Raw genomic sequence first — 20975 nt, 5'->3', positions numbered from 1 at the left:
GAACGATTCTTCCATGTTGCGACATTTATAATTATGGCCCCCCCAAAAAGAGGCAGCACTACGTAATAACGTTTCGACAACACTAGTTTATGACGTCATAATGTCGTTTGTAACAAAGGCAGAATATCCGATCAGCGCGCGTCCTTATACAAAGCTAGCCCCCGGACGCATCTCGTGCGGTCTCTTATTATTCCGTAGCGTCACTTGTCCATGAGAATAATCATGGCCAATGTTAGGTGCGAGACCAAGAAAGAAGCCAAAATGAGGATACGCGCCTTCCCAGTAAGTATGTGCTCCCAGGCAACTAAAATAAACGTGCAAGCAAGTTCCCCACTGGCATGTGGAAAAAATACCTGTGACAAGCAAAAGCTGCCACAAACAGGAACAACATCATGTCAGCCATATTCGTGAGTTGTCGCTTCTGACAAGACAAACTATCTATAAAACCAAAATAAGTCAATCTCAAAGCTTGCCATGACGATTGTAAGAAATTACTTAAAGATTGCCAGATTGGGGCAAATCTATTGTCAAGTCTCCCCTGTCTTGACATTGACTCCAGGGTGTGGCATTTATACTAAATCAAATTTTTAAAAAAATCAAATTTGCTTCTCAGGTTCAAACATTAATTTGTCTGAAGCTGCCATCCTTAATAAAATCAAATCAGCTAGTTATGTCATCTCACCTGTTCACTATAGATGACAATGGATGAGAGATATGTGGAGAGCATCTGGGCCCTGTTAAAGAATGCCATCCAGGAGATCCAGAGGAAGAACAACAGTGGGCTGAGCTTCGAAGAACTGTACAGGAATGCCTACACCATGGTGCTGCACAAGCACGGGGAGAAGCTCTACACGGGCCTGCGGGAGGTGGTCACAGAGCATCTCATCAACAAAGTAAAAAAGAACCCCTTGTGAATGTGTGTATGAACCCGCCATTGATTCATACGGCATATCGCTTTTGACAGGTACGACAAGACGTCCTGAAATGTCTAAATAACAAATTTCTGCAAATCTTAAATCGAGAGTGGAACGACCATCAAACTGCCACCATCATGATCAGAGACATCCTCATGTACATGGTAGGAAGTTAGGAATGTGGTGGCCTTTTTTATGAAGCTTTGATCTGATTTTCATTCTTCTACATTGCCAAAAAGAGTTTGGATCTACAGCTTGGCCAACCTTTTTTTTGTGGGCTGAGCAGAAGCTCTTGTTGGATAACTTGAATTTATTCTGCAATTCCAGGACCGAGTTTATGTTCAGCAAAACACCGTGGAGAACGTGTACAACCTCAGCGTCGTCGTATTCAGAGACCAGGTGGTCCACTACAGTTGCATTCGAGAACATCTATGGCAGACACTACTGGACATGATTAAACGAGAAAGAAGGGGAGAAGTTGTAGACAGGTACGGAGGACTATTAGGAGTTTATTTCCCATCGTGCGTTCTCTTTAGAGTCATGTCTTATTGTTGACGGGAAATATTTGAATTGCAGGGGATCCATCAGAAACACCTGCCAGATGCTGATGGTCCTCGGCCTGGACAGCAGGATTGTATACGAAGAAGACTTTGAGCGTCCTTTCTTGGAAATGTCAGCCGAATTCTACCAGGTGAGTCCCGTCCGGGTCCCCCGTGTCCTCTCCAGGTCTATTAAGTAATCGTTCGGCCCGCTTAGATGGAAAGCCAAAGGTTTCTGGCGGAAAACAGCACCAGCATCTACATTAAGAGGGTGGAGGCCAGAATCAACGAGGAAATCGAGCGCGTCAAACATTGTTTGGACAAATCGACCGAGGAGTCCATTGTCAAGGTGGTGGAAAGGGAACTGATAACAAAACACATGAAAACCATCTTGGAGATGGAGAACTCGGGCATGGTCCACATGTTGCAGAATCGCATCACAGAAGGTAGAGTGGCTTTGGAAATGTTTCCAGATGTGAAGATGGCGTGACCTTTGTCCTTACTTTGACCCGCAGACCTTTTATGCATGTACAAGCTGTTCAGCCGTGTCCCCAATGGTTTAAAAACAATGTGCGATTGTATGAGCTTGTACTTGAGAGAACAAGGCCGGGCTCTGGTGTCAGAAGAAGGAGAGAGCATGAATCCAGTCGACTCCATCCAGGTATAGCGATGGGGGAAGCCCAAGACGCATCTAAAAACCAGACTCGAGTATTTTGTCTGTTTCCTGAACAGGGCCTGCTGAACCTGAAGATGATGTTTGACCGTTTCCTCCACGAATCGTTCAACAATGACAAAATATTCAAGCAAACCATAGCGGGAGACTTTGAGTATTTCCTCAATCTCAACTCTCGCTCACCCGAGTACCTCTCGCTCTTCATCGACGATAAACTCAAGAAAGGAGTTCGAGGGGTATGTCCGTGGAAGTATCGCAAATCTGTCATGGGGAAAACGCTAGTTCTAATATTTCTTTGGTGTCCTTATCAAGTTGACAGAACAGGAGGTGGAGTTGATTCTAGACAAGGCCATGGTGTTGTTCAGGTTCCTCCAGGAGAAGGATGTGTTTGAAAGGTACTACAAGCAGCACCTGGGCCGGAGACTGCTGAGCAACAAGAGCGTGTCGGACGATCTAGAGAGGAGCATGATCGCCAAGCTCAAAGTAAGACAAGGTCGGTTGTCTTGGCGTCGCTCGTCCGGGCGTCGGGCTCACGCTCTTTGCTCTTTGCAGACGGAATGCGGATGTCAGTTCACCTCGAAATTGGAGGGGATGTTTCGAGATATGACCATCTCCAACGCGACTATGGATGAGTTCAGACGACACATACACGTCACGTCGGTAAGACCTTCAAAATGGAACGCGTGTTCAGGTCAAAAGTCGAAAAATGTTATCCAGTGCCTTCGTTCACGTCACAAGCACAATTGCGAGCTAGCTATTATTACCTGTTCCTACCACTACAGCGTGAAGCTAGCTAGCTTTGCTCCAAAAATGCATCTGCAGAGACCGCTTGATCTCGTTATTTATATTCTCAAGCGAGGAGACGGCTACGGCGACCCGTTCCCCCCCCCCATCTGCGAAAATCTCACGAGCTAATTGGTGGATATCGCCTCATCGTGAATAGAAAAGCGATGACGTGTTGGAATATCTGGGTCATTGGAGGCTTTTAAAAAATCTATATATATTTTTGTGGCTTGAACATGCACAGGTATTCAAATTTGAGAGCTTAGACAAGGGCTTGATTTTACTCGTCTATTTAAAACGTCTCTCTCAGGCTTCTCTGTGTGGTGTGGACCTAACTGTCCGAGTACTCACCACGGGTTATTGGCCAACGCAGTCGACGACGCCCAGATGCACCATCCCCCTTTCCCCTCAGCATGCTTTTGAGGTGTTTAGGAGGTAATACCTGTTCAAATGACATACTGGGTTTTAGTTAGTACTTGTTTTTTTAGAGGCTTCTCTTTGGCAGGTTTTACCTGGCCAAACACAGTGGTAGACAGCTCACGCTCCAGCATCACATGGGCGGGGCAGACCTAATTGCAACCTTCTACGGTGCTTTGAAAAAAGTGAGTACCCAATGCAATTTTTCAGGTTGACTTTTCTTGGGAGGATGTATAAAAAAAATGAATGGTCTGAACTCGTGTCCAGGATGACGGTTCCGAAGCCAGCTCGGGAGGTGCCCACGTGACCGGTTCAAACGCCCGTAAAACAATTCTGCAAGTGTCCACCTTCCAGATGACTATCCTCATGCTCTTCAACCACAGCGAATGTTACACTTTTGAGGTTTGTTGCAGCTTAAGCTTCATCTTTTACTGTTGAGCAAGACTTTCTGGCAAATTCTCTCTCTTTTTAAAGGAGATTCATCACGCGACAGATATTCCCAGATGGGAGTTGGTACGAGCGTTGCAGTCTTTGGCCTGTGGGAAGCCCACGCAGAGAGTTCTTACCAAAGAGCCAAAGTCCAAGGAGATTGAAAGTGGACATTTGTTTACAGTCAATGACCATTTTACTGCTAAAGTGCACAGAGTTAAAATACAAACAGGTAACATTATTTTGAAAAAGAAAAAAAACAAAAACAAACTACCCCGTGTGCTTTTTCTTAGTCGCTGCTAAACAAGGCGAGTCCGACCCAGAGAGAAAAGAGACGCAGCAGAAAGTGGATGACGACAGGAAGGTCATGATCGAGGCAGCCATTGTGCGCATCATGAAGTCCAGGAAGAAGATCCAGCACAATGTCCTGGTGGCCGAGGTGAATATTTCAACATACCATAATTTTTGGACTATAAATCGCGTTTTTTTTCATAGTTTGGGTGGGGGGGCGACTTATACTCAGGAGCAACTTATATACATATATATGTTTTTTTTCACTTTTTGGGGCATTTTATGGCTGGTGCGATTTATACTCCGATGCGATTTATAGTCAGAAAATTACGGTAATCCCAAATTGACGCTATTTGACATGGTTTGAATTGGATGCGCTCAGGTGACTCAGCAGCTGCAGACACGCTTCCTCCCCAGTCCCGTGGTCATCAAAAAGCGCATCGAGGGACTTATAGAGAGGGAATACTTAGCGAGGACTCCGGAGGACCGGAATATGTACACCTACATCGCGTAGAGGGGACTTTGCAGAGGAGGTGGATGGACGTTGAGATCTGCACGGAAAATCCACATCCTCTGGGACCTTCCTGGAATCAAAGGAGCAACGCCCGCCCCCCCCTATGTAAAATGTGAACTGCACCTTATTTTGTTTCAATACTGTATAGAAAGTAATTTATTTTAAAAAAATTGAGATTTTTACAAACCCCCCCCAAAAAAGTATTAATGCTTTTTTTGCTCTTAATATAAATACGCAGAAGCCAATTTAATTTTATATCATTGAATTTCTACATTGTAAATAAAAAAAGTAGTTTGATGCTTAATCGTTTGATATTTGTTCTCCTGAAAGTGTTTTCTTAAACTATTACAAAAAATAAATTGATATCTGAAGACATGACCTGCTGACCTCGCAAAATTCAAATCCAAGCTGCCATAATATTGGAAATGTTTTTTTGGGGTTTTTTTTACACTCCATGTGGACATTTTGTACCAAATGCCTGTACACCTCTATTCTAATTTTTAAGATGCTATCTATCTGATACAATGAGTAACGCCAAACAGTGTCTCATTCTCCATGACTTGATTTAATTATTTTTAATAATCAACATTTACGACACTTGGGATACGCTGGGGCCCCAGTGGATCACTAAGCACTCCAAAAGGCTTTGACTGCACAGCTTTGGCCAGCATCTCCAGCTGAGAGATGAAAGTCAGAACCTCCACTGTGGAACTGCGAGTCCAAGCAAGAGGCAGGTGGGTTGGGACGGCCTTCCGATCTACAAAACACACGTGTCACCGGGTGACAAAAAGAAAAGGCTACACCTCCCAGAGAATGTTGCCCACCTTGAAAAAACTGCCCGCTGGGGGTTTCGCCAGCAGCTTTGGACAGGGCCAACCATACCGCAGTGTCGGCTCCTTGCTCTGGACTGCGCAGTCTCTGGCCCATCATACTGTGGAACTGAGGCATCGCCGTGGACACTGCTGCGGAATGAATTATTGGGATTATTATTATTATTATTATCATTATTATTATTATTTATTATTATTGACTCAACACAATTGCTGTATTAAAAAAAACAGTTTAAATTTCCTGTGAACACGTTCGTCCCAAAATGATGACTTTGCTGCTTGTGTGTAAAAATATATAATATATATAATATATAATAATATAAAAGATAAATACATAAAATAATATTTAATATTATATAATAATTAAATGATATGACGTTGCTGCTTGAGTGTGGAAATATATAATATATATATTATATAATAATAATATAATAGATAAATAAATAAAATAATATTTAATATTATATAATATGTACAATAAATAATTCTGTTTTCAGAGGGACACATTCCTCACATATTTGATGCTATTTGCTAGCTACCTGGTGTATCGACCCAGCCAGGGTGCATCACAGAGAAGTGAATATCCGGGTACTCTCTGGCCCACTGTTCCGTCAGCACCACCTGCTGTCTCTGAGAAGAACAACATAATCTTTCTCCTCCAACTCCTGATGGGAATCTCCTCCCCCCCCCCCCCTCCTACCTTGTTCTGGGCGTAGACCATGAGACCATCAAAGTATCCTTTCTCTGACTGCAAGTCATCAGTCTGGAGCTTCTGGACCAGCATCCCCCCTGATGACACAGTGATCTAGTAACAGAAGGCGTAGTGTGCTTAGAGCTTTGGACAACAGGCACGGCTGACAAGAGCGCCACTGTGTGTTGGTTCATACCACCCTGGGATGCCGGTTGTTTTGTAGAAGTGGTACGAGACTTTCCGTGAGAAGATACATTGCTAAAGAGATGGACAAAAGATGTTGGAAGGCTGTCTCGTACGTACTGCATGTGTAAAATCTAATACCCATCGTATTGATTGCAAAGTTCTTCTCCAGGGCTTCGGCGTTCACCTCCCTCTTGTGTATCATGCAGCCTGCATTGTTTATCTGTTGAAAAGAATCCAATCGAGTGTTGCCATCTTAGAAAATATCAATCATTTGTTGTTGGGCAGTACATACCAAGACATGTAAAGATGGATACTGCTTCTTGAAGGCTTCTGCAAATTCCCACACTTTGCGTGATTCGGACAAGTCCACGATATGGACGTACACCTCCTGGAATGAACATGTTGATGACTATTCCCTCACTTCAACTTTGTATAAGATCAAAATTTCAAATACCATGAAACATCTCAAATACAGTTTTCTGTATTTATCAGGAAGGTTCTTCCCGAAAGTGATTAGTCACAGGGAAAATTAATAAGTGTTCGGATAATAACGCTAAGCCTAGATGAGTCTTAAGATAGGAAAATGTTTACTCACAGTATTCCCAGATTCATTAATAATATCAACCTTGGCTTCCTCTGCTTTATCTTTGTTCCTGCAGACCATGTGCACTCTCCCACCTGCAAGCATAATCGTCTGTGTCGTTTAATTTGAATTTAAAAATTGCATAAATCTCTTAGGTGTGTGTACCTTTCTTGGCTATAGCCATGGCAGTGGCTTTCCCAATCCCACTATTGGCTCCAGTGACCATAAAAGACCTCCCCACGACCGACACATCCAGGTCCTGGGGTTCAAAGTTTTGAGAAGCTGCTTCATATCCCTTCCTATAAGAACCAAGTTCACATATTAAAGAGCACTCTGAACATTTTAGTTCCATTCGGGTGGATAGCCTTCATCCTCACCAGCTAGTCTCTATTTCAGTATATTATATTTTTTGTGACATGTCATTTTGGTGCTGCAAGTAAAGTTTGTGCCTCGGCCAAATAAAGGTTAGCAAACAGCGTTCAAAACAAATCAACAATTGTGATGGCACATAAAGGACAGCTTGTGCGGTGCCATTCGGTGATCAGGCCTTTCATAAACTCTCTACTTAAAAGAAATACAAAGAGAACAAAACCATCAGATTATCCAAACATTTAGCATAAAAAGGAGAAATGAAAGTCGTTGACTGACCTTGTATAATGGTGCATTCCGTTTAAAAACCAGATGGCATTTCGGTACAGCGACATGGTATCAAATGGTAACTTTGCAGAAGCTTGGAAGCCACGGTTCCTTTGGACAACCACTGTGACAGATGAGTGTCACATGGAAGGGGAATGTGCACCACAGCGCCCTCTGTCGACAATACAATATATAGACTCATCGAGCGCCTCTGCTCTGTAGACCGTCAGCTCGTCCGCCATATTGGATGTGCCACACGGTCCCGTAATGCATTTAGGATTTATTTTGTTTAATCTCCCACAAATTACATTTGCAAAAAGGATGATATGTTTATGTTATTAGGATGTTATGATGGTCAGACCCGCTTGTGAAAGGATAACAAAACTCAACATGTATTCTAAATTTGCATTCAGTGCACAAATGTGTGCCTTTATCAATCTGCAGAATATTTATTCTAAAAAAGAAAAAGTTCAAACATTGCATACTTGCTCATGAGGCGCAATTACTTTTAGTTTTAGTTACTGACGAGTGTGCTAATCCGAATTGATCAATTCCTACCTACTTTATTTCCTAAGGGGGAAAGTGTGTACGGTTAGTAAATAATCAGGAACAACACGTAATATGTAATTGTACTGCATATCACTGCCAGTAAGATATTTTGGTTTTGCACTCGTTGCATAGTTTTTTTTAGTAGGAACTCAATAATCCAAGTAGAGCACTTACGTAAGGGGCAGCCTTACCTGCCACATCCAAGATGGCGGTGGCGTTATCAGTCTTACAGAGCTTGCTAATGAGCTGATCATTTGCACCTAAAAGAGGCTGGATTGGTGCCCTTGAGGGCCGGAGTTGGTGACCCCTGGTATGGAGGTCAAAAAGGTGTGTGGCGGTGTCTACAGTAATTTGCATGCGTGCAAGTCCAAGTTGTGTACTTGTGTAAAGTGATTTGTATGCATGTACCACAAACCTTTTTCACTAAAAAAGACCTCCATAAAATTCACCATCACTTGTGTGTGTGCGACAGCGCAGGGGCGAATGTTTGACAGCATCAGCAGTCGCTTTGACAGAAGTGCCACATGCATCTCGGGAATGAGAGAGAGAGAGAGCGAAAGAAAGAAAGCGAGAGAGCGAGCCACCAAGGCATGCCTGCCAGTCTAATGCCAATTGCCAGTGTCAGCCATGTGCTTAGGGCGTACATTGAAGCGTGAGATGAGGCCAGTCAGTGACCTACTTTAAACGCAAGACATCAAAACGGCTTTGGCCTTCTGCTAGACCTTTGCACTGGTCTTCACCTTTTAAGAATTTTGCAAGAATGATCTAAGTGACTTCCGAATGTAAATGTCGATTTTTAGACTGCAATGGTGGCCACTGCGAGAATATTTGTTCCCGCTCATAGTCAAAGTTGTTCACTGACTTACTAAGCGTGAAAATCTTTGATACATTGTTTTTATTTTGGCACTATGCTGAAATGCGTTTCGAGCTTTACTTGGAATAAATTAGTGATTCTCCACCATCTTGTGAAGCCTTGGTGCCAAGGAACCACATTGAAGTGAGTTAAATTGCTCAATTTGGACAAAAGTAGTCAAAGAATATGTTCAACGCGCCAACCTATTTGGAAGAAGTCACAGTAGGATTGCGTGCCTCACTTCAAACACAATAATAAAGATTTTTCTAACCAATCAACAAATCACTCACTCAATCAATCAATCAATCAATCAAATAGCTAGTTATTTACACATGATAAATCTACTGCACCACTTTCTCTCGCAATATAAATCTCTATAACGGTGGATCAATCCCGGTTCTCTTTCTTGGCTTGTAATTGCTGTCCCCCCCCCCCCCCCCCCCAGCTTTTAGTCCAGAGACTTTTTGTATGTGTGTGTGTGTGTGTGTTAGCGCGTGTGTGCATGTGTGTGCTTCCGCCTCAATAGCATCAATAGGGGCTTTTGGGGAGGAAGGGAAGAGCAGGCTAGTGACTCAGCATGTTGGTGATTCATTTGTAATTGGAGGTAATGATTCGAGAGAGAGACACACACACGCACTGCTGATTGAGTGAGTTGGATCATTACGTGTGCTGCTTGCCAAAGTGGAAGTAGAGAGCTGGGAAGTAAATCACAGACTGAGTCCAATAAGGATTTAAAAAAAAAAAAATCTGAGGTAGAGCATGGAGGCCTGTGGAATGAAGGATGGCCAACAAGCACTCTTTACTTCTGTCTCATAGTGATGACATCACACCTGTCCCTTGTTTGAACCCAGCATGAGCCAAGTGTTCTGCTGGTCGTTTGGCAGCTGCAGGCTGGAGATTGCTGTCCAAGTGGGGGGGGGGGGGGGGGGGGGATTGTGTGTCCTCCCTAAGGAATACATCAAGTACTAGCCATAGGCCTTGGACTGAAAAATTGAGGGCTGTGATGTTGGTTAATGCATCTCTGAGTATCTTAGTGATTCCAAGATGCCATGCTAACGTGCCCCCGAAGGGAGGAGATTTGGGGGGGCACCTCTCACTTGATGCGCATATTGACAGTTAAATCTTGTTGTGTTTTTTTTTTTTTCCAAAGCATTTCAATAAATATAAAGAATACGCAGACTGTCCTTGTCCTTTGTATTGAAATGTCATTACTGTATGTATTTGTAAAGAATAAAATCCCCTCACTAAAAACATAATTTTACCCATCCATTCATTTTCTTGATTTGTTTTGACACAGCAAAGCCTCAGCAGAAGATTTTCAAAAAAAAATCGTCCCTTTCCTCCTGCAGTTCCATTGTTTTGCCGATTGAGGGCACTGTTACATCACCACAAGCCAAACACACATAAACGCACACACACTCGCTTCCCCCAACCCGAATGGATGACTTCACCGTTCCGCCTGGGTTTCCTTTATGATCCCGGGATGTTCCTCCTCTCACACCAGACATCAGCCAGCAACAGAGGAGAGCGCACGCACTCATTTCGGCTCCACGCATCTTCCGACTGCAGCTGCAAACGGGGGGCCACCCAACTCACAGCTGTCATCGCACCTCAGGACCTCCACCAGGACTTCTATTAAAAAAACAAAAAAAAACAACAACTGAAGATCGTCCCTACCACGCCGGGATTTAAGGCTGCGAAGAGGACTTCTCCAATCTACTTGCCAGTCAACATGTCCGAGGTGCTGCCATACAACGAGGGGAAAATGAGCGGCTACGGGGCTGACAGCGAGGTCAGCCAGATGTCCTTTAGCTGCGGACTGCAGGACACAAGCGCCTTTTTTGCCGGCTCGCAGGCCAAGAGACCCCCGAAGCTCGGCCAAATCGGCAGAGCCAAGCGAGGTAAATATTATTATTATAGCTCCAAACGTTATTTGCATTGTGTTAAATGCATTTGGCAAGATCGTGATGCGTTCAAGGACCAGGTACATTTGTTTAACCAAGGACACTTGACCGATTGATTGTCATGCGGTTGACATGCGATCATGTGATGCATTCAGGGACCTAGAACTTTTAAATTGCCCACTATCCTGTTTTGACTGTTCATCACAATTCATTCAACAAACAGGATTTTTTTTTTTAAGGGGACCACTCGATTATTTATCATACATGACACCCAAAGATGCATTGAGGAACATGAGACCTGCTTTTTCATGTTGTCACGTGATTGTTTATCATATCATGATGCATTAAGGAACCAGTCTAGTATATTTGCCGCATGGCTGATTTTCACATGCGTGTTATTTATTTATGCCTGCGATGCAGTAAACATGAAACCTATACTGGAGTAGCCATGACAGTTGTTTTTAGATGCTCTCCGCCTTTAGTTTTAAATGTCTTGTAATCAATATAAAAATAGATACAGCGAATAAAATATGTTTTCCCCCCCTCCACAGTGGTAATCGAGGACGACCGAATAGACGAGGTCCTCAAAGGGATGACAGACAAGTCGTCGCCTGGGGTTTAAAGATCCGCCTCCATTGCAGACTCTTTTCATTTTGATCACCGATTTGAAGCACTTGTCGGCTGTGCATGTTGGAGGATTGCAGAGAGGGGGGGGGGGGGGGAGGAGGAGAAAGAGAAGACGGCCACACACGCAGTGAGGATGACGATGGGATGAAACGCGGCGGAGGAAAAGCAAGCTAACCAGAAGGATGGAAGAGGAGGAGTGGAAAGATTCGCCGTGGGATATCGCTGGCAATCCTCCCAAAACGATTCCCGCTTTTTCTTGTCTTTTTTCGGGAAGAAAAATCCCCCCTTCCCAAATGCCGAGACGTGGCGTCTCGATGTGCGCTGGCTTCATTCTGAAAGGTGATGGATGAACTTGTCATTTAAACAAACATCACCACCCGCCGCTATGTCTTTTTGTTCCCCCCCCCACCCCCCCCCCACCCCCGCGCCAGACGCAAGCAAAAACAAGCGTCGGGCTGAAGCTCGACATTGTACAGTAGGCTCAGCTTGCACCACCCCCTCCCCTCCCCCCTTGCATTCAAGGGAGCTGTCCTTTCAGCACCGCTCCAATGCATTCCTGTTGCTGCTCTACTCCTTTGGTATCCCACTCCCTCTTCTTTTCCCCCGAAAGACCAAGCAAACTTTCAAATCTACTTCTTACTAAAGGAGACCAGATTGTATGTAAAAACATATATCCGAGGATGGTGCAATGTTAATATTTTCTGTAGTGGAACGCCACGGGATTTCTTTCTGCCATCAGTGGTTAAAAAGCAGCAGGTTGGTGTAGCTGCACCTGCACATATCTTTGACGAAAATATAAGACTTTTGTTTTTGCTGACCATTTTCATGAGCTCCACTGAAAAATCGAATCATTTTCTGACACAAAAAGACCTGAGACTTCAAAATATTCCTCGAGAAAATGTGTTTGTGAGCTCTCCTCCTTCACCGAGATAATCCGGCCACCTCACAGGTGTGGCGCAGCAAAATGCTAATTCGACAGGATGATCGCTGCACATTATCAAGCAAGCTCACTAATATATACAATCATACTATATTGAATCCAACTAACATAAATGGCAGGCAGATTTGTAATCCAAAAATTCAAAAGAGCCAGGCCTTTGTTGTGCTTAGAACGTCCGAAAAGATATTTCCGCTCATGGAAAATGGGAGCAAAATCAAAAGTGTTGCTTTGATATTTGCGTTCATTCTTTTGATGACTATAATTATTTACATTTGATTATTTAACAAACAGTGGCCAAATGAAGGAGATTAAATAGAATGTGAGTAAATATCGAAACTAATACGCAGAACACGTCTTGGTTCCAAACAGTGGTACGTTGACTTCAATTTACAAATGTTTCCAGTCACCAAGCCATCCCAGCCAAACCACAATCTCACTTTATCTCACTATATCATCGAGAGGAAACAAAAAGGTCTACTTCCATATCCTTGCCCTGGTTATAATTATTGTTTTTCTAACGAGTACTGTGATGCCCTCCCATGTGGGCAAGGAGAGCCGGTTTATTGAACGGGACTGTCAAACACAAAAAATGCAAAAATGGCAAGAAGCTGATGTGGACAACTGGCAAACCTGAATTCAGCTCACTAGGACACGCCCCTTAAAGGCACACACGAATACTCCAGTATCTGCAGTAATTAAACAATACAGTGCATTGATGGCCTTTTCAAAGAGAGAAAATTGATTTGCTGAATTGATTAATTGAGTGACAGGCTTGCTCACTGAATGGATTAGACTCGTTAGTCAAAGTACCACTGTATTTGTTCTTTTGCAACTTATGGTGTTTTACGTCATGCATGAATTCTCACTCCGGTGCCAACGTAGGTGCCATCACGCTTACCCCAGGCACGCTTGTTTTTAAACAGAAAGGTCATATTTGTATTTTTATATCTAAATATTTGTTATTTAAATGATATGCTCGTATTTGGTCTTACAGTTCATCGACAAAATAGCCAGTTTCTACTCGGGAGAGGACGCGAGGAACGAGACGAAGTTCGTTTTCGCTCGACCGCTCTCGTTTGTTTATCAGAGCTCGGAGGGTTTTTTAAGGACTAACTGAATGTGTCTGGGTTTTTGCACACATCGATGTTCAACTATTAGTAAGAAATCGTATACTGTGACTTGAGCTTCGTTGACGAATTTGTTAGAAAATGGCAGTTTTAGAGTATATTGCACTGTTTATGAGTATGAGCAAATGACGGTGTTATTTGACCCATTTTGAACATTACAATTATTATTATTATTTTTTTTTTTAAGTTGGCTTATTTTATACCACCATTTTAAAGAAACTGGATATGGTTTGTTGTGCATGAATCGTTAATATTTTCAATAATGGAACATCATTTTATGAAGCAAAAAAAAAAACTATTTACAAAAATGTCATGACATTCTAAGAATGAGTCATTGTATATTATGATGCCATTTTCACTGTACTTGGTGAACTAATAAATGGTGAAAGAATGAAACGTGATTCTGTCTGCTTTTTTTTTTCCCTCCCAGAAAATCAAATAACATTTTAGTCATGTGATTAAGGAAAATTCTCTAGGATTCTGCAGTAGCATGGAAATAAAAAGTCTACACACCCCTGAATAATAGATCTTGTGAAATAGATAATGTGGCTGCACACCCTTTTGAACTGGAATTTAGCTGTGTTCAGAATTTTCATGTCAAATGGGTGTCACCCCACACTTGCCACTATTTAAAATACCACAAAATCCATTTGGGTTTTTTTTCCATCTCAATTGGCGGCCATTTTGCCACACTTTTACTCTTGTCATCAGACAAAAAAAGTCTAAATCATGGACAGAAGTTGTAATGTTCCATCTTATTATAGTTTATAATAATAATTTCTGCAAAAATACAAATATTTCTTACTCAGCATATAAAAATTTTGCACACACAAATGTCTTTTTTTCCTTGTTCAAGTTCCTCGAATCGAGAAATCGTCGAGCGCCGGTACGAGTAGGCCGCGTATATCTCGGTCACATAAAGCTCGGGCGGCCGCAACATATGGTTGCCATCACCAAATAATTAGTGTGGGAAAGCATCGTGTCGTTGTTATCCATTTCCCTCATGTATACACATGTTTCCATTCCATTTACAAAGCAGTGCATTTTCCCATCGCTCTGTCGGGCTTTTGCGAGCTGGACGTGAGAAACAGTTTAGATTTTTAAATTTACAATACGTATTTAAGATGCCTGTGAATAACATTTAATGTTTTGTTTGTATGTGTTATTGCTCCATGTGTAGTAAAGTAACAGTAGCTTGAAGGTTTATAATTAGTCAACAATGTCAACAATGCTAATGGCATCTAGCACGATATGGTAGCAGTAAGCTAGCTAGTTTTCTCACGGCAGCAGGATGTGGTTTGGGTGTACATTTTGGTTTTATCGAAAAGTTCAAGTAGGAATGCATAGGAGCTTGAAGCGAGCACACTTGATGTGTTATTTGGAAACTGCGTGGAGCAACCTTTTCTTTTCACGTCATATTAAATGATAGTCTTGCATTTTTTGGAACGCGAGAGCTGCTAATACTTTTAAAGTTGACATTTCGAGTGTGTTGAATAAGTGCAAATCGATTCAAAGCGCGCAAAGAGGTACATTTATTTCAAAATCATTATTTATATCCTGTTTGTTTGTCTGGAATGTTCACTGTCTACTTTTTGAGCGGTTCAGCGATGTCCACACAAAGCTTTTCTCAGCTCTTGGCTGGAAGTGAACGCGAGCTTTGATCTGATTCCACTTTAACCCCCACCGGCCGAGCGGTCTTCCATTAATATTCGGTTACATAAGTATATTGTGCCATTACGCTGCCTCGGGAGAGATGGGCTGATATGCAGCAATGTTTGCGCCGGTCCCCACTGCATCCAATGGCTTCCCATTTGCCAACCTCCGGGGTTTATTCTTATGTCGTTGTGAGGAGATTTAATACGATTTAAATGAACAGTTCTGGATCGCAGACGACAAGCGTGTTGCGATTTAAACATCATAAAAAGGGTTATGGATTGAATTCAGGATCCCACAAAGATCGATTCAAAACCTGCGTAATAATCTTGTGCAACGAAATAATCGATCTTCTACTCGGTGACGCATTGTGGGGGAAAAAAAAAAACACGTAAAAGTCGTCAACTGTCAGCCTTCAGGGATGAATTCACAAAGTGACGGCATACGAATGACGAGCGAAATTAAATATATGGAGTAAATGAAACCGCTTGGCGATACATCACGCGGAAGAGATTGTAAAAGTAAACAGCGCACTTGGAGCATTTGTACACAGTCATGACTCAGTTTCAACGAGACGTGACAGAGGAGGGAAAAACACTTTGGGGGCTAACATGCCATGGTTTCGTTTGCGTGAGTGCTAACAACACACAAAAACGCACACACTCGAGGCACTCAAACCAATCAATAGTCGGGGGGGGCGGTCTAGTGAGAAGAAGAGCGATGGAGTGAGCAAGGCATGGAGCCTGCGGTAGATTAGTGCTGTTACTACCCTTGGCCCACAGAGCATGAAGGACAATTGGCAAGGGGCGGCAGGAAATGGGGGGGTTGTCAAAAATGTTAAATAACAAAAGCAGCAGCGCATAATGGAAAAGATATCTGAACACAAATGGCGCAGCAACACATTTAGACATTTTAAAAATATTACACCACTTTAAAAACACATTTTTAATGACTATATTTATTGTTCAGTAAACCCGGTATAGGTGCAGAAACCACTTTTTCAGAAAAGTTCCAGTGCATGAGGCTCACTTTGCCGTTATATAACACGAGTCCAGTCAAGTTAAATGCGGGCCCTCGGTCATTGTGCATCAATCAGGCCATCAGAGGAATACAAGCCAAGTTTCAATACTGTATAAGTGGAGGAGAAGATCTAGACGAGGCCTACAAGCAAAAGCAACTGCAGTGCAATGTGAGACTACAAATGCAGAATGAATACAAATTGCATTGGTGGTCAACCTAACCCCCCCCCCCCCCCCCCCCCCCCCCCCCCCCCCCCCCTCGGGACCAATGACTTACATAAACTCCCTCCTGCTGAATGTCCTGCCTGGCTTAATAGAAGTCAAGCTGATTTTCAACCTTCCAGGGCTTTCCACTCATTTGTAACCATGGAAACCAGACAGCAGCCAAACTCTCCAATGAGCATGATCATCGAACTTTTCGGGTTGCAAAGACATGTCTCTGCTACTTGGATCCTTAGTATGGCACTAATATTAATCGTTCATTGCACACCATAAATATGACCGAGTGCTGTTCAATCGTCTGTCTACGGGTGTTGCCGCGCCATTTGCGTTTAAGCCCTCGTTGAAAGGGTTAACGAACCGAACATAGGTGCTATATTTTATTAGCATTAAGCTAGCAAATTTAAACATGAAACTATCTGGTTGTTTTAAATACACAATGTCTTTTTTTTTTTCTGTTTAGGCTGGCAGTGACAATAAAAAAAGCTGGGAGCCTCTCTTTTGAAGAATCGTTCACTATCTGCCAAACTGCGACTTGTGAAATGAGTATTTGGTCCATTAGTCACAAATAGGCCTTCCCAAGCACCATGTCCGAGCCAGGAAATGACACAATCCTTTTATATATGAAGTGACAAGAGTTGGTGTGGGCACTAAAGAGACATTGCACGTTTCGCTGAAACAACTATTCGTATGGAAAGAAAGAAGAGCCGCATGAAAAATCACAGCCGAGTCTTAAAAATAGCATGTAATTACATCTCGGTGGGGGGAATTAAAAATAAATGATTTCTCCTTTATTAATGTGCACACCAGTCACCACACTTCCTGTCTGTCTGTCTGTCTGTCTGCACTTTGTCTAAATACTGAAGCAGCCCTTGAGACTTATCTCTTAGGCGCTCTCAACTATTTTGTGTGCATCAGGGTGTGTGACAAACCGCAACATTCCTCCGTGCAGATGATGTGACATATTAATAGACTGGGCCTTTACGTACATGGAGGACAAACGACTCTGCCTACACCGACTACACACTCTGGTCTGTCCTGCAAATTGTGTAAAAGTCAATGTTGTGCCTGTACTACACAACCACAACAGCCAATTATAAAACCAGAGACACATACACAGAGTTTTGATGGGTATTTTAGTTTGGAGCCTTACTGTAATCCAGCAGAGAAAAAAAAAATGTGACTAATTGACAGCCTAGAAAATAATTATCCATGGCAAAACAGTATTCAAGACAACAACATAGAATATAATGCTAACACAGATGCTAATGCTTAGACAGCTAATGTTGAGTCACAACATCGATTTAAAACACGGTGATGGTGTTTTCAGATTATTTTTTCCTATTGGCAATCGAAAACGGAAGACGTATTTATGTGTGACCTCCACGCCGGGCTGTTGGAAGCACACTGGCTCCGCCCCCTACTCCTTCCGAGGGAAGACGAGCACGTGGATGCTTTCAGCTCACATGATTTACCGGCACCGAAAAGCAGCCTGAACATGAATTATTTACTCATCACTGTGGCAGGGAGAAAAAGTGAGAGCGGGGGATGTCAAATGAATGATGTCATGCACAGAGAAGGTTGGAGTTGGCCATATGTCTGCCTCAAACCAAATCATACAGAAGCTGAAGTGAGATTTCCAATTGGAAACAATATAAGTGTTATTAATCCGTTCCAAACCAAGGTTATAATAATTTGGGATTTCTCATTCTAATTTGTGTTCATGTTATTGTTTAAAATGAATTTCTCTGTAGGTTAAATTATTGTTTAGAGCAAGTTTGCTATTGCTAAGTTTGCGATTACCAAGTAGCAGGATGTTCAGGTTTCAACGAGAGCCGCTGGGTGATGAGCTAAGCTAGATCTAATCATAAGGTAAGCGCACTAGTTCTTCAAGATTGATTTGACATGCACAACTCGCTTGGCACACGTGACAATGTGGCCTCTTGTCAATTATTCAGCGAGGCGGTGGAAGCTTGTGTGCTCGTGAGTTGACCTGTCTCGGTGCACAGCAATGCGGGTAAGATGAGCGCCTCATTAAAAACGACCCAGGAGGATTCCTTGGTAGTCCCGCTGCAAGGTGAAGGTGTGTGACAACAATGAAATCAAGCAGTTTGGGCATTAGATTCTAGATTTGACTATTTCAGATTTTTATTTTTTTTAAATATTACACTTACAGGGGCTCTGAGATGTCACATAAAATTGATCAAATATGTCACATGTGTCAAACTCAAGGCCCGGGGGCCAGATACGGCCCGCCACATCATTTTATGTGGCCCGCGAAGACAAATTTTGCATCGACTTTGAGTCATTACTAAAATTACAAATGATCTTCACTTTTAAGAATATCTTTTTTTTTTTTTAAATATTTGACCAGTTTTTACTCGTCTGATTTGAAAACGAGTTATTTGTCAGTTTGTTTTGTAGCTTTTACTGTATATTTATATATACTTTATTTTAATCTATTGTGTTATTTATTTTAATCTTTTGTAATGTGTAACTTTTTTAAAAAAGTTGTATGATGGTTTCGATTATTGTTTGGACCCAAAACTAACTAACTAACTAACTAACTAACTAACTAACTAACTAACTAACTAACTAATGAGGTGCCCATACATTTATTTGGGTTGACAGTCATAATGGCCCTTCAAAAAAAGCTATGACTACAATGCGGCCCGCAAAAAAAAAAAAAAGGCCACCCCTGAAATATGTGATTAAATAGAAGCAGCAGCTGCAGTCCATGGATTCAAATATTTTGCTATAAATGAAAGCCAAACCAGAAAGTTCACCTTAATTCTCAAACGTGGTCAACCAACAAGACAATGTCAGCCTAATTTAACATTCTATTTGTCTCATGAGTTTCTAAAAGCGACACCAGCCACAAACCTCACCGTTCGATCGATGGGTGCGTGCGTGTTTGTATTTGACTCACTTTCCTCAATATGTGACGCAGTGAAGACCACAATGGGGGACTACGTATCTCCAGACAGCAGACCTCCACGGCCCACAGCAGACTGTCCTTTAGAGATATCACGGTGCCATGGAAAACACACACACACATAGTGGTGAGGCATTTTGTGCTTCTACTAGAGAGTGCATACACACACACAAAGGTAGATGCATTAGAGGAGGTGTTTGTGTTATTTAGGTCATATTTCATAAAGCCGCCTGGCGTTTTCTTCACCGTTGTTTACTGGTCAAACGTAGCACGCTGACCACCCACCTCCCCTGAAGGAGGCCGCCTCGCTTTCACCTCAGCCGTAGCCCGCAGCCATGCATGTGCGTGGCGAAAACGTGCCGAAGAGAGAAAAAAAAAAAAGGGAGGGGAGTGAGGTCTTTGCTAACAAAGCTCATCTCTTCTGCTGTTTTTTCCTTCAGGGCTTGTTGCAGCTTAATTTGTTTTCTCTTCATTCTTGCCTTGAAGAGTAAAATGGGTTGAAGTCTATGAAGCCTCCTCGGCCCAAAAGATGCTTTGTTGGGTATGAGCGCACGTGTGAATTTGTCTCAGACATGTCATGAAGGGAAAGTGGAGCTCATGTGCACAAGTGTAACAAGCATACATAATCCTGATCACGCTGATCCACTGGGAGATTAGGACACGTTGACACACTGATGGATCACGGAGAGGGGGGGCAGAGTTGGATTCTAGATCCCTCCCTTCCTCCCTTCCTCCATCCTCACCCAACTCACACTACATCTCTGCCGCCCACCCACTACACACATGAATTCTACATCGAAGACGTTACCCCCCTAAACATTACGTCAGTTCTTGCTTTGTCGGGAAGAAATAGACATGAAGCCACCTGTCTATTAAATATTAAATATAAATTAATATATAATAATATAATACAAATAAAATTAAATATTAAGCTCATTTAAATAATATATATATAATGTGCTGCCCATACATTTCTGATGAGACCTCAAGTTGTGTATGGGCATCTCTTGGCTGGAAATGAAAAATGAAAGTTGTTTCAGGGGGATTCATAGAATAGTAAAATGACAAAATACCTTTTTTTTTTTAGATTTTAAAAATGACTCCCCAACCTGTTGAAGGTCACAACATAACATTCAAATTGGATTTAAGTTGGCCACTCCAAAACTTTAATTTTATTGACTCTTCGATATATAATCCTCTTGTGCAACTGCAAATGCACTTCCACATTGCTAAGACGCTAACCCTCCTCGTCACCAATCATCGCCCGCGTTTTCTCCGAGAGCAAGTTGTGTGGGCTTGTCAGCAGCACACTGTGGAGGGAGGCACGCAACAACATCCAGCCTTTCAACTTGCCGCATCTCTTCCCACCCTTCATACCACATGTTTCCATGGAGACCAGAAAAACAAGACTTTGGTGTTTGGTCACGATAATGTATGTAGGTCAGAACAGGAGAGCTCTTCGCTCCAAACAGTAACAACAGGCAGTAGAAGTGGAAGTCTTGCCTTCGTTAGCTCGGAAAGTTTTATTAACAAGCCCGGTTGAAATCTTTTATAGTCGCAAAGAACGGGGAATGTGTCGAGCGGTGTCAAAAAAACAAAGTCGGCCTTTGCGGCCTAATTGGTGCGTTGGCTTCAGGTAGGGCTTTGTATTTTAAGTCAATAA

General features: G+C 42.5%; 3 protein-coding genes across 6 annotated transcripts in view; 2 read left to right on the top strand and 1 right to left on the bottom strand.

Annotated features, from left to right (window-relative positions):
• The first annotated feature begins 222 nt into the window (after positions 1-222).
• Positions 223-4655, top strand: LOC133165803 (cullin-3-B-like). The gene is made up of 16 exons (XM_061295694.1): positions 223-282; positions 696-893; positions 965-1078; positions 1242-1402; positions 1491-1605; positions 1671-1899; positions 1969-2114; positions 2186-2362; positions 2439-2609; positions 2679-2786; positions 3220-3344; positions 3415-3511; positions 3594-3728; positions 3801-3987; positions 4049-4194; positions 4429-4655. Exons 1-16 carry the CDS (start codon positions 223-225, stop codon positions 4558-4560), a joined length of 2301 nt encoding a protein of 766 aa, XP_061151678.1. The 3' UTR covers positions 4561-4655.
• A 449-nt stretch (positions 4656-5104) lies between these two features.
• The window catches only part of LOC133165618 (dehydrogenase/reductase SDR family member 12-like), a 38041-nt gene continuing 22170 nt past the window's right edge, over positions 5105-20975 (bottom strand). Inside the window, exons 4-15 of one of the 4 annotated variants that reach the window (XM_061295414.1) lie at positions 19307-19393; positions 10280-10520; positions 7499-7653; positions 7016-7149; positions 6863-6945; positions 6560-6655; positions 6406-6487; positions 6278-6339; positions 6091-6195; positions 5930-6020; positions 5385-5522; positions 5105-5317 (exon numbers count right to left, since the gene is read on the bottom strand). In XM_061295414.1, the coding sequence (XP_061151398.1) occupies positions 5136-5317; positions 5385-5522; positions 5930-6020; positions 6091-6195; positions 6278-6339; positions 6406-6487; positions 6560-6655; positions 6863-6945; positions 7016-7149; positions 7499-7554 (1029 nt within the window). In that variant the 5' untranslated portion in view covers positions 7555-7653; positions 10280-10520; positions 19307-19393 and the 3' untranslated portion in view covers positions 5105-5135. Of the gene's footprint in view, positions 5318-5384; positions 5523-5929; positions 6021-6090; positions 6196-6277; positions 6340-6405; positions 6488-6559; positions 6656-6862; positions 6946-7015; positions 7150-7498; positions 10521-19306; positions 19394-20975 lie in introns of all 4 variants that reach the window. The other 3 variants (XM_061295413.1, XM_061295412.1, XM_061295415.1) reach the window with 3 other exon arrangements.
• camk2n1a (calcium/calmodulin-dependent protein kinase II inhibitor 1a) lies at positions 10514-11820 on the top strand. The gene is made up of 2 exons (XM_061295416.1): positions 10514-10789; positions 11344-11820. The coding sequence occupies exons 1-2, from the start codon at positions 10621-10623 to the stop codon at positions 11412-11414; spliced, it is 240 nt and encodes a 79-aa protein (XP_061151400.1). The 5' UTR covers positions 10514-10620; the 3' UTR covers positions 11415-11820.

This window comes from Syngnathus typhle, linkage group LG13 (assembly GCF_033458585.1).
Source record: "Syngnathus typhle isolate RoL2023-S1 ecotype Sweden linkage group LG13, RoL_Styp_1.0, whole genome shotgun sequence".
NCBI lineage: Eukaryota > Metazoa > Chordata > Actinopteri > Syngnathiformes > Syngnathidae > Syngnathus > Syngnathus typhle.
The sequence above is the reverse complement of the archived record's forward strand: the minus strand, read 5'-3'. Positions and strand labels throughout refer to the sequence as shown.

Bases quoted from the DNA above. Each gene is read 5' to 3' on its own strand.
- LOC133165803 (XM_061295694.1), top strand. From the start codon at position 223: ATGGCCAATGTTAGGTGCGAGACCAAGAAAGAAGCCAAAATGAGGATA. The intron at 2,363-2,438 runs GTATGTCCGTGG...GTCCTTATCAAG, and splicing joins TCAAGAAAGGAGTTCGAGGG to TTGACAGAACAGGAGGTGGA. The intron at 3,988-4,048 runs GTAACATTATTT...GCTTTTTCTTAG, and splicing joins CAGAGTTAAAATACAAACAG to TCGCTGCTAAACAAGGCGAG.
- camk2n1a (XM_061295416.1), top strand. From the start codon at position 10,621: ATGTCCGAGGTGCTGCCATACAACGAGGGGAAAATGAGCGGCTACGGG. The intron at 10,790-11,343 runs GTAAATATTATT...CCCCCTCCACAG, and splicing joins AATCGGCAGAGCCAAGCGAG to TGGTAATCGAGGACGACCGA.